Raw genomic sequence first — 14,089 nt, forward strand, 5'->3', positions numbered from 1 at the left:
AAAATTCATGCTGGTGAGAAAAGATAACCTTGAGAACTCCTTGCCACTCCACCAGTTCAGTCAGGTAACTCACTGAAGTATCCTGGGGAACAAATCATATCTTTGATTTGTGCCTGAACCCAGGAATAAAAAGCATAAGTAATGGACTGAACTAAGGCATATAGCTGTGTGTTCACTAGGAGTCTATATGATGTGAATATGAATGATGTTACAAGTGAAGATGAGAATATGATAAATGTTTAGCATCATCTCACCATTAAAAGTGCTGTTTTTCCTTCTCAGTAGCACTGAGGACTTCCAACACAGCATTAATTCAATTTCATTTTCACTTATACTGTCTACAAAAAAGACATGAAGAAAAGCATGAAGGTAATTTATTTTTGTGAAAAAAAATTATTGTATCAGATCAATATTTTCTTTGTCAGTTCAGAAGTGATTTTGTTTAATTGGAAGGCATGAATGGTACTTCATTAATTTATCATGTTTTATCCAGCATGTAGGCATCATGCTTAAAGGAGTTTTCCACTAAAGTTAGCCCCAAATTGAGTAGAATACATAAAATAACAAGCTCAGCAGGTACTCAGTAATCTAAGTTCAGAGAATATAATTCACGACACTCAGCTAATAATCCATTTAGTTTCCTTTATCCATGGATCGCCAGTACTGGGAAGAATAGTATCCCAAAGCGACCTACGGTCGTTTCACGTGTGAATACACTTTTTCAATGCCCCAAGTGTTAAATACAAATTTATTGCATTCTCTTTAGAGGAAACGCCCAAATAAGTATAATGCATAACTGTTATATGTTTAAGAGCTTTAGTCTCTTGTGTTAAGGGTGGATTTATCCAATTTTTATATATTCCATGTTCAGAAAGATATTCCTTTCCTATTTCATCATATAAATTTCTACTTTTTCTAAAAGATACTATTGGTGGCAAATATGTACCGTATATTTTCTCAATGTAGGCCCTTCCTATAGGATGTATGAGTTTTCATGTATCACTTTACGTATGATTTCTGACATATGGCTCATGTACTGAGCTTAGCGACTGGCTCTGGCAGTGACAGGTGCTGTTGATGTAACGTCACCGCTGTAATCAACACCCTGGGAGCCGGTACTTTAGTCAGGATGAGTGAGTACCTGCCGAGCTTGTTATTTTATGTATTTTACAATGTTTGGGGCCCACTTTCAAGATAGTGGACAGCCCCTTTAACTTATGTAAAGATCTCTGCACAAAATTAAGATTTTTTTTGAATGGTGTTCAGTACAAAAAGTGGCATAACAAAAGTACAATGGGCCCCACTGCAAAATTTGGGACTTGGCCCCCCGTCTATGAGTTGGTCAGATGTATTAGCCCTTGTAGTGTTCTAAATCCTATGAAGTTTTCTATTGAATTATTGTCTTGTGCATTATTTTTGCTGTATAGAGTACTGTATATTTTTTGCTATACAAACCCTTAGCCTTAGCATTGTGGAGGAGTGGAGCATTAGGTTCTTATTTTAGAACCTTTTTAGGAGTGTTACACACGGCCAATTTGTCCTGGCCTTTTTTTAATTGTTTTTATTCATATCAAAGTCACTTTTTGTGTGGAATTTTTTGTGTTAATAAAATTTATTCATTTGTTTATATATTTTTGTGTTATATTATGGTTATGACCCTGGGGTTGATCGCGTCCATTATACACACTTCTTTCTGTTGTTGGTTGCATTTCTAATTATGTGTGTGGTCAGCAGACCCCTCCATTATTGGTAGTGCCCTCAGGTTTTTTGTTTTTTCTAAATCCTATGAAGACATACGTGTGCCCCCCCCCATAATATTCAGTTGAAACCAGAAGTTTACATACACTATATAAAAAGACACATATGCTTCTGTTTCTCAATATCTGACATGAAATCAAAATAAACCTTTCAGGTCAATTAGGATTATCATAATTATTAATATTTGCCAAATGCCAGAATAATGAGAGAGAGAATGTTTTAAGGCATTTTTATTACTTACTTCAAAGTGAAAAGTTTACATACATATCATTAGTGTTTGGTACCATTGCTCTTAAACTGAATGACTTGGGTCACACTTTTGGGATATCCTTCCACAAGCTTCTCACAATAGTTGGTCGGAATTTGGGCCCATTCCTCCTGGCAAAACTGGTGTAGGTGATCCAGGTTTGTAGGTCACCTTACTCGCACCTGCCTTTTAAGCTTTGCTCATAAATTTTCAATAGGATTGAGATCAGGGCTTTATGATGGCCACTCCAAAACAATAACTTTGCTATCCTTAAGCCACTTTGTTACCATTTTGGCAGTATGCTTCAGATCATTGTCCTTTTGGAAGACCCATTTCCGCCCAAGCTTTAACTTCGTGGCTGATGTCTTGAGATGTTGCTTTAGCATTGCCACATAATCTTCTTTTCTCATGATGGCATCTATTTTGTGAAATGCACCAGTCCCTCCAGCAGCTGACGTTGGCTTCCTTGCTATGGGTAACACATGACGTCACTGCTGTGTGCCGCCTGTAACTGGCACGCTGATATCAGGTGCCAGCTTCTGATTGACGGGCGGAGTGTATTGTGGTATAGGGACCTTTTGGGTCTCTGTGCAGCAATGCATTTTAGCTGAATGTGTATCTTAGAACTCACATCCACATGATATGGGTGTTGGAGTTGGTGGGCCCTCCTCTAGCATGGGCTTAGTTGTGGACACACCTTCTGCAACCACAATCGCTACACACCTGAGCACAATAAGGTGAACTATAAGCTATTACTTCAATTCTTTAGATTCTCTTGTTATAGTGTGTGGCAGCTTGTCACTACTCCTTTGTAAGACTTAGCCTATATCCCTTGAATCATCCCTTGGCAATATACACAAGGGTAGTGCTTTAGAGGGAGTGTAGATAAAGATTCATACATTTTTAATTAGAACATTATAACAATCCTTATTAAAAACATGATTTTTGCTTTCATGGAGTTTCTGAACATTATTGCAAAATGTATAGGATTGTCCCAACTGTAATTTGCCATTTATAGCATTTCTGGCTTTTTTAAGTGGCAGAGGGCACGGACATGACCTTTGGGTATTACTCGTGCTTCTGCTACTCTTCAGCTTAGCAACAGCTATCAACATTTATCGAATAAAGTTACTCATAGTGTATTGTTTGTAGATCCTAACAACCATCTAATACTTTTGAGGGCTTTCTGATCATCCCCTGACAATGAATGTCAGTGGATATGAGAAATGAACATGTATAATCGTTATATAGTCAATTCCTTAGTTCTGCTGTAATATAATCCAAAGTCAAAAGTGTCTTCCCACCTCTTGTCCTGCACTCCTGTATGAACAAACATGCATGAAGGGGAGATAGCTGTTCACCAAAAGAATATTTGGCTCACTGCTATCTTTGTATAGGGGTGGGACACTTTCTTTCCAAATTTCTAAAATACCCTAACCTGTTCGGTTCAAAGACAATAAAGAAAACCCCTATTGCTTACACATGCAGTGCGGTCTATAAGCATGGTAAAGACTGAATAATGGCAGTCAGGGACATCCATAGCACTCAATACTGTGGGTAACGATGTCATCACTTCCTGTCTTCATTATGTGAAAATTTGGGAGTAATTTAGACACGAAGTGTCAGACCAGGTAAAGTTACAGAGTGGGGTCACCAGGTGTTGAAGTACATTGTACATAGAAGTTGCCCATGCTCTGCTGACTCAATAACGGCAGAGCTCCTAAGCTGCACAGAAATCAACATTAACACAGAAACGTGCTGGCACATCACAATGACTGAAAGCCGGAGGCTGGTTGCAGGAATAAAGTAAATTTCCTTCCGGTAGCCGGGCTTTTAGTATGACGGTCACACATCTTCTGAACGCTATTAATCTGCAAATGAACTGCATATCTGAAGGCCAATAGCATTTGGTGACATGACAGTGTCCCTTTAAATTGAACAAACTTTAACTTTATAACCTTCATCCAATTACTACATGAATAAATACAGCCACAGAGTTTCAACTAAAATTCTTAAAAGTTGAACTTATCAAGACAAAATGAAGAGTTTGAAAAAAGAAAAGTTTAAGTAAATATATAGATTGCATTTGTTGCATTCCTCATATTGAGTAGAACATTTTAACTTCAGATTGCTTGACACAGACAGAATCACCAAGTGTTAAATTGTTACATGACTGTCATACCGGTCACACTGACCATACTCTTTTGGAGAACAGACATTAGTAGCAATTTCCCCTAGTTTGCATCGCAAAGACTAAGAAAACTACAAAGAATATTACACTGCATATGTATTATAAAAAGCGCAATTATCTAAAAAATGAATACAGATTTAAAACTTTATTTCAACATATTAACATGCAATAAATCATGCAATTAAAGTCTATTCCATTAGAGATGTTTCTTTTTTAACCCCTTCATAACATGGCGATTTTCTATTTTTTCCTTTCTTTCAAGAGCCATGACATTTTTATTTTTCCATCAATATAGCCGTATGAGGGTTTGTTTTTTTTGTGGGACGAGTTGTACTTTTTTTATGACAACATTCATTCTATCACATAGTGTACTGGAAAAAAATTCCAAGTGGGATGAAATTGCATGAAATTGAGAAAAAAAGAGCCATTTCACAATTGTTTTGTAATTGTTTGGGGGTTTTTTATTTACCATATTCACTACGTGGTAAAACTGACCTGGCAATATGATTCTCCACGTCAGTACGAGTACGCAGACACCAAAGATCGTAAACCGAGAAAGAAAACTGAATTTAAAACCCAGATTTTGTGAAAAAAATGTATACTTTATTAATCACAGAAACACATTAAAATAAGGTGCAGATGGACACAAATTACCAGGGAAGAAAATGGATGCAATACAAGGGACAAGCTGAGAATTAGGAATAAAGTAGTAGCAGAAAAATGGTTTACAATATTTTCAATGGGAAATTGTAAAAGCTGTGCTGCCAAAAGACCAAAAAATGGACGATTGGTGCAAATCATTTTAGACCCAAACAGAATGGCTGGTTAAATGTATGAGAAAAAGTATGGTAAAGGTAGGGTAAATAAAGTGCCTGTGTATATATATATATATATATATAGGGGTGGATGCATTCACGGGACAGCTGATGACCCCCCTCTCCACTCTCTAGCAGTTATCACATAATTTGACTCTTTTGGCAGGATGGTATTATCCCACACCCCATTAGTAGACAATTTGTTTTGCTATACACCTAGAGTGATATTACATGCACAGGCACTTTATATACCCTACCTTTACCATATGGGTTTTAAATTTGGTTTTCTTTCTCAGTTTATGATTTATCTTTACCAATATGCCCAATACCATTGTCCGTTGTACACATGTGGTGATGAAAATAGATCAGAATACATATTTTCTTTACTATATTACTCATCACTTTCCATCATTATATTGTTAATTTTATATGTGCACCCTGTCCTTGAGATTTTGTTGAGACTCTAAAGATGTACGGTATTTTTTTATTTAAGTAGTAAAAAATATTCTGAAATTTGTAAAAAAAAAAAAAAAAAAAAGAGAGAGAAAACAGTTATTTTGCTTACGTAGCAATTTTAATTATTTGAGATATGGAGTTGTGTGATGGCTTATTTTTTGTGCCCTGAGCCACCGTTTTTACTGATACAATTCTGGGGTAGATACAGTGTTTTGATCACATCCTATTGCATTTTATTGCAATGTTCGGGTGAGCAAAAAAACTTAATATTGACACTTTGATTTTTTCTCAGTACGTCATTTGCCGATTGTATTCATTTATTTTATATTTTTATAGATTAGACTTTTACTAATGCAGCTAAATAAAATGTGCATTTTTATTTTTTTACATTTTTTAATTTTTAATGGAGCAAAAGGGGAGTGATTTGAACTTTTGTGTTTTTTTGTTTTTTGATACTTAAAGGGAAGGTGCCATCCCAAAAAAATTTTTTCAGCAATTGAAAAAATGTAAAGAATTAATGTTTACATTTTCTTAAAAAATATTATCATTTGTTTTTAATTTTGTAAAATATGAAAAATAATTTTAAAAAGTTTGGCATTTCCACTTATTAACACTAGGGGGAGCAGCTACTGAAGTTTGGCACAAAAACCTAGTGTACAACTAGCTCACATTACTGTCCTGCAGTAATTATGGGCGTACAGTGTCCATGATGTTTGATTTTGATATATGATCATGCCCTAAAATGGACACTGTATGGGTGGAATCTGCTGACATGGGGGTGGTATCACTCCTCTCCTCCCCTACTGGGTGCTTGCTAAGGGAAAAGAGAGGATGACATTTAGGAACACAGTGAGCAGCCATTTTGATGGGGCCTGCAAAGTTACTGACTGTCTTTGCATGTAAAGTCTGGATCAGAACAGGCCATCAATCAGCAGAAATGTTTCCTGGATTTCTGTGGAGCAGACAAGAAGACGGTCCATCCATGTGTATAAAACACAGCGCTCTATGTACAATCCCTGGCACCGAACAGGGTGCCCCGCATAGACCAGCACACTGCTCTCCTGAAATACTCTGTGCTGCTGTCACCCTGCTCCTTCCACCACATATCAGGCCCCTGTCGCCTCGCTTTCACACATCGCCAGGACAGGATCTGAGGAGAGGAATGGGGTCTTCGGTCACTGAGGATGGCAGGCAGGAAGGATTCTGGGAGCAGGGTGACAGCAGCACAGAGTTTTTCAGGAGAGCAGTGTGCTGGTCTATGGGGGCACAGAGGGAGATATATGGTGGAGGGAGCAGGGTGACAGCAGCACAGAGTATTTCAGGAGAGCAGTGCGCTGGTCTATGGTGGGCACAGAGGGAGATATATGGGGGAGGAAACATTTCTGCTGATTGATGGCCTGTTCTGATCCAGACTTTGCATGCAAAGACCCCATTCCCCTCCTCAGATTCTGTCCTGGCGATGTGTGAAAGCGAGGCGACAGGCGCAGTCCGGGGTGACGCTGGGAAGCAGGCTGGGGGGGAATGGAGCCATACAGTAACGATAAAAATGAGACCCCTCTCTTCAGCTGTCTCACCAGCCCTCCCCTGACTGCACCTATTACCCCTGACCCGTGTGCAGGTGCTCAGCCAGAACCACCCTAGAATGGGTCCCCTTTTAGCAGATCACAAATAATACCGCCATATACTTCACACAATGCCGCCATATAGATTATACACAATACCACCATGTAGATCACACATAAAACCAGCAGGGTGACAGCAGCACAGAGTATTTCAGGAGAGCAGTATCACACGGCAGAGAATTAGATACACGGCTCAGCAGACAGTATCACACAGGAGAGGATGAGATACACGGTTCAGCAGACAGTATCACACAGGAGAGGATTAGACTCAGCAGTCAGTATCACACAGGAGAGGATTAGATACACGGCTCAGCAGACAGTATCACACAGGAGAGGATTAGATACACGGTTCAGCAGTCAGTATCACACAGGAGAGGATTAGATACATGGTTCAACAGTCAGTATCACACTGAATAGAATTAGATACACGGTTCAGCAGTCAGTATCACACAAGAGAGGATTAGATACACGGTTCAGCAATCAGTATCACACAGGAGAGGATTAGCTATACGGCTCAGCAGACTATCACACAGGATAGGAATAGATACACGGCTCAGCAGACTGTATCACACAGGAGAGGATTAGATACATGGCTCAACAGTCAGTATCACACAGGTGAGGATTAGATACATGGCTCAGCAGGCAGTATCACACAGGAGAGGATTAGATACACGGCTCAGCAGACAGTATCACACAGTATAGGATTTTATACACGATTCAGCACAGTATCACACAGGAGAGGATTAGATACACAGCTCAGCAGTCAGTATCACCCAGCATAGTATTAGATACACAGTTCAGCAATCAGTATCACACAGGAGAGGATTAGATACACGGTTCAGCAGTCAGTATCACACAGGAGAGGATTAGATACACGGCTCAGCAGACTGTATCACACAGGAGAGGATTAGATACATGGCTCAGCAGTCAGTATCACACAGGAGAGGATTAGATACACGGCTCAGCAGGCAGTATCACACAGGAGAGGATTAGATACACGGCTCAGCAGACAGTATCACACAAGATAGGATTATATACACGGTTCAGCACAGTATCACACAGGAGAGGATTAGATACACGGCTCAGCAGTCAGTATCACACAGGATAGTATTAGATACACGGTTCAGCAATCAGTATCACAGGAGAGGATTAGATACACGGTTCAGCAGTCAGTATCACACAGGAGAGGATTAGATACATGGCTCAGCAGTCAGTATCACACAGGAGAGGATTAGATACACGGCTCAGCAGTCAGTATCACACAGGGGTGGATTAGATACACGGCTCAGCAGACAGTATCACACAGGATAGGATTAGATACATGGTTCAGCAGTCAGTATCACACAGGATAGGATTAGATACACGGTTCAGCAGGCAGTATCACACAGGAGAGGATTAGATACACGGCTCAGCAGACAGTATCACACAGGATAGGATTAGATACACAGCTCAGCAGGCAGTATCACAGGAGACAGTATTACAGATATGCTCACACTGGTGTAACTGCCCCCCCCCATACACTAGACTTTGGGCTGTATATGTCACTGTCACTATAAAAGCAAAGGTGTCAGATTACCGGAGATCACTGGGGCTGTGAGTGAGTGAGGAGGCGGAGACAGAGCAGGAGGACAGTGGAGCTGGAGCAGGAAGCACAGTGCAGCTGGAGCAGGAAGCACGGTGCAGAACGTGGAGCTCAGCAGATAGCACAGGGCTACAGTAAAATGGCGCCCAGCCACACCTACAGCAATGAATGGTGCAGCCCACAGGGGCGTGCCCAGTTCTCTGCTAATGAGGCTGCATGGTGGGGTCGGAGCCGACCGCAGTCTCCTATGTCCAGGGACGGCCATATTTGCAGACTGTATGAGTCCTCCACAGATCTGCAAATCAAGATGTCAGCGCCCAGTGGCTACATTAAAACATTATTACAAACAAACCATAAATCCTGGTTAGTACAACATTTGCTTTAACAACATGTTTTGTTACTTACTCTTTTTTTGCAAATTATATAAAATTGCGGCACCTTCCCTTTAAAAACTTTTTTTATTCACTTTTTACGGTATTTAATAGTCCCCTACTTGAAACTGCAATCGTATGATTGCTTGTTCTATACATAGCAAGGCATCAGCAATGCTATATATACTGGGTACGGAAAGTATTCAGACCCCTTTAAATTTTTCACTCTTTGTTTCATTGCAGCCATTTGGTAAATTCAAAATAGTTCAGTTTTTTATTCTCATTAACGTACACTCTGCACCCCATCTTGACTGAAAAAAAACAAATGTAGAAATTTTTGCAAATTTATTAAAAAAGAAAAGCTGAAATATCACATGGTCATAAGTATTCAGACCCTTTACTCAGTATTGAGTAGAAGCACCCTTTTGAGCTAGTACAACCATGAGTCTTCTTGGGAATGATGCCAGAAGTTTTTCACACCTGGATTTGGGGATCCTCTCCAGTTCTATCAGATTGGATAGTGAATGTTGGTGGACAGCCATTTTCAGTTCTCTCCAGAGATGCTCAATTGGATTTAGGTCAGGGCTCTGGCTGGACCAGTCAAGAATGCATGCTTAGGGTCATCATCTTGTTGGAAGGTGAACCTTTGGTCAAGTCTGAGGTCCAGAGCACTTTGGAAGAGCACAGAACAGAGGAAAAAATCCTCCAATATTTGAGACAAAAACAGGCAGAGATGCTTACCTGTATAGACAGGCCTCAATACAAATGCACTATCAGGCTGCAGCGGACCCAAGTAAAATGGCAACTGCACAGGTGCAATAATACCTAATGAAACAGCCAGCCTACAATCAGGGATTGGCCACTTTGGAAGAGGTTTTCATTCAAGATATCTCTGTACTTGGCCACATTCATGTTTCCTTCAACTCCAACCAGTCGTCCTTCAGCTGAAAATTACCCCCATAGCATGATGCTGCCACCACGTTTCACTGTTGGGATTGTATTGGGCAGGTGATAAGCAGTGCCTTATTTTCTCCACACATACCGCTTAGCATTATCACTAAAAAGTTCTATCTTCGTCTCATCAGACCAGAGAATCTTATTTCTCAGAGTCTGGGAGTCCTTCATGTGTTTTTTTTGCAAACTATCCAGGCTTTCATACAGTATGTCTTGCACTGAGGAGAGTCTTCCGTTGGGTCACTCTGCCATAAAGGCCCAACTGGTGGAGGGCTGCAGTGATAGTTGACTTTGTGGAACTTACTGTACTTTCCTCTATATACTCCTCTATATATATATATATACATATATACATATATATATATATATATATATATATATATAAATATATATATATATATATATATACTATATATTCCTCTAAATACTGTAATTTCCTCCGGGATCAATAAAGTTTATCTAATCTAATCTAATCTAACTTTCTCCCATCTTCCTACTGTGGAGTTCAGCAATAGTGATCTTGGGGTTCTTCATTACCTCACACCAAGGCTGTTCTCCCACGATTGCTCAGGAACCTTGAGTACTGCAGAAATTTTTTTGTAACCTTAGCCAGATCTGTGCCTTGCAATAATTCTGTCTCTGAGCTCCTTGGCCAGTTCCTTTGACCTTATGATTCTCATTTGGTCTGACATGTGCTGTGAGCTGTGGCATCTTATATAGACAGGTGTGTGCCTTTACCAAGTCCTATCAGTTTAATTAAACACAGCTGGACTACAATGAAAGAGTAGAACCATCTCAAGAAGGATCAAAAGGAAATAGACAGCATGTGACTTAAATATGAGTGTCTGAGCAAAGGGTCTGGATTCTTATGAACATGTGATAATTAAGTTTTTCTTTTTTTAATAAATTTTCAAAAATGTCTACATTTCTGTTTTTTTTCAGTCAAGATGGGGGCAGAGAGAACATTAATGAGAAGAAAATTAACTTTTTTGAATTTACCAAATGGCTGCAATGAAGCAAAGAGTGAAAAATTTAAAGGGGTTTGAATACTTTCCATACCCACTGTATATATGATCTCTGCTGAACACCAGCAATGGGCTGAATTTCACAGGTGGTTTGTAATAACAGACATGGGGGTCGTCAGCAGACCACCGACTATCATGAAAAACCATCAACGCCTAACAATCATATCATGGATATGCTGATGGGAGTGTGAAAGTCCCCCTGCAGGGGCGTGTTAAATGTCACTGTCAGAGATTGACAGAGGGATTTAACAGATTAACAGTCCTGGGCAAAGCTCATTTCCTCCTACTGCTGTTAGAGACACATGATGAATGATTCAATCAGCCAACATGTGCATGGAAAGATGGAGGCTCCACGTGAAGACCAGCATCAAGGCATGGACATGACATACGACATAACATTGTTATATGTCTTGAAGCGGTTAAAGGGAACCTGGTGGCTGATACATGCTGTCAGTTCCACGGCAGCATGTATCAGACACTGGCTGTATGATTTCAGTTGTGTATGTTTGACTTGGAAACGCTGCAGCATTATAAAAAAAAGTGAGTTAAAAGCCGCCTGGGACCAAGCTACACAGGTAACTAGTCAAAAATTCTAATCTCCGGTGGTATCTACTCATCTGTCCCCCTCGAGTAACAAGTCTTCTCCTGCATGCATATACAGGGAACAATTGAGGGATCTGTGAGTCACTATCAGCTGTAAGGTTATATTTAACCTATTGTTAGGCTCATTATACTCTCTGATGTATGGCCCCATATATTAAATAAAAATGTTAAGAAAAAATAGGAAGAATCTGATAGATAACATTAATCTGCCAGCCGTCACCCATAGACTACTGTACTTTACATTTCACCTAAATCTTGTTTTTTTACCGGATGTCTGATGTATGTCATGTGTCAGCCATTCATCATAAATAGATTATGACTTAGGAAAAAGGATGTATATTTTTTAATAGATAGCTGTGACAGATGCCTCTGAGGCATGCCCAGTAAGTGTTTAAAGAAGAATATATTTTTAATGCATATGTTTTTAATGTTTTTACTGGTCAGAGCCTCATTTTATTGAATTGTTATCTTTGGGAAGGTACAGTATTGTTCTTGGAAACAGTATTAGTCTATGGGATACTTTCTGGTGGTTAGCTCACATTTATTGCAGCCGCCATAAGGCACAAATGCACACTGCACTGTCTGTATCATTCAGAAAGTCTCCAATAAGGCTACTATTAGACTTTGAAACATTTAAAAACTATTACAAAATATAAAACAAACTATAGATAAAATAGTTCTCTTAAACAGGACATTTCACTGGATTTTTTTTTTTATTTAACCGGATTACTTCCTCCAATTCTTACTCTTCCACTGATTCTGGAGCAGGTTTTCTTTTTATTTTGTGCCTCTCTGTTCTGAAGTTATGCCCCCAGTAATCAAGGTGCAAATTTTCCCTTTAAAACTGGGTGTATGCAGAACTTCTCTGTGGGCGCGGTCATGTTTTGATTAGCCAATTCAAGGTAAATTTTGCATCTTAATGATCAGGGGGCATAACTTTTAAATGGAGGGTCTCTGAAGCAGCAGCAATTGGAGGGAGCACTCAATTTAAATTCAAAAATCTAATCAAAAGGTCTTTAAAATGCTCAAATATCATTGAAGGGGTTGTCCGAAGCTAATATTGATTTTCATCCTAAATGACAATTTATTTTACTAATGTAATAGTTTTTTTATGGTTTAATTAAAAGCTCACTTTCCTTCCCTCTCTAATCTGCTTTACTTTATTTTATTTTTTTGTCTATTTGTGTTTTAATGACTCTTAGTTGGAGAATCCCCAGTGTATGCTGAGATACTCAAGTGGGACCTCATCAGGGGACAGAGACTGATGTCACTGCTGCAGCATCTGTCTCAGCACTGAAACAAAGCGTCATAAGTGATGTCCGTTTCAGAAGCTGGGCTAGTCATTGTTCTACTGAGAATGTGTCAGCTTTCGATTCAGATGTATGCTCAATGCCAGCTCCCATCTTACTTTGCAATATTCTTCTCAATGCACAGTGACAGTGTGCTTCCTTGCTGGCTGTAATTAGAAGTGGCAAGCCAGCAAGAGAGCGCACTGTCAATGTGTACTGTAAGGAAAGTGTAATGACACCGATGGTGTCACTGGTGCAGCCTAGGGGGTGCTATCAGGGTGGCATGGGAACGAGCGCAGGGAGTGGAGGAACAAGGCATGCAGTGTGCAAGGACCTGAGACTAAGCAGTGAGCACAGGACCTGGAACTAAGCAGTCACGTGATAACAGGGGGGGTCAGAGTCGCTGCAAGTGCGGGCAGGGAAGGCAGCTGAGAGCACGGAGTACAGGCCACAGAGTGTAAACATTAAAGGAGAGCCAAGGGTCAAAAGCCAGACTTTAGCGTTGTACCTAGGGTTAAGACAGAGAGTAAAGCGAGACAAGCCAAGGGGTCAGATAACCAGGAAGGACGGCAGTACAATGCAGGATACAGAGGCAAAACTCATGGGACAAACCAGGTCATACACAGCAAAGCTCACACACACAGAGGCACAACAATTACAGACGAGTAACCTGGGTCAGCAACCACAAACCAACTATACGGAAGTATCATTGACACCAAACCCAGGAACTACTAACATTAAATAGCCACCCCAGAACCAATTAGAGGCGAGCTAGAATTAACCCTGACCTGACCAGGATGGAGGCGGAACCATCCTGCCCAGAGTCATGACAGAAAGAACACAGCAAGCAGAGATCAGCCACACCCCTGAAACTGACATCACTTTCATCACTATTATTGTGACGATCCATTTTTGGATCTGTGTCAGTTCGGGCTTCTTACATATAAACTTTTTTCCTTTCAGGCCATCGGGGGCTAATATTAGTTTTTCCCCCAGTGGCCACAGGTGTTACTACATGGTTGGTGATACACTTCCTCTTTGCAGACCAACCGAAGAGTGGAGCCGTCTGGTGCAGTGGTGATTCAGCTGGAAGCTGTGTTCGGGTGCCTAACTCTGCTGCGCGTTGCATGGAAGCAGAGAAAGCTAAGTGTTGTTTGTTTTACCTTGTCTGTTATT

General features: G+C 40.2%; 1 protein-coding gene across 1 annotated transcript in view; it reads left to right on the forward strand.

Moving 5' to 3' along the window:
- Positions 1-274: 274 nt before the first annotated feature.
- The window catches only part of REELD1 (reeler domain containing 1), a 51,914-nt gene continuing 38,099 nt past the window's right edge, over positions 275-14,089 (forward strand). Inside the window, exon 1 of the mRNA XM_073576210.1 lies at positions 275-369. Coding sequence (XP_073432311.1) covers positions 352-369 — 18 coding nt within the window. The 5' untranslated portion in view covers positions 275-351. The remainder of the gene's footprint in view (positions 370-14,089) is intronic.

The sequence above is a fragment of the Dendrobates tinctorius genome, unplaced genomic scaffold, assembly GCF_039654945.1.
Source record: "Dendrobates tinctorius isolate UK_male_01 unplaced genomic scaffold, ASM3965494v1 ptg000008l, whole genome shotgun sequence".
Classification (NCBI taxonomy): domain Eukaryota; kingdom Metazoa; phylum Chordata; class Amphibia; order Anura; family Dendrobatidae; genus Dendrobates; species Dendrobates tinctorius.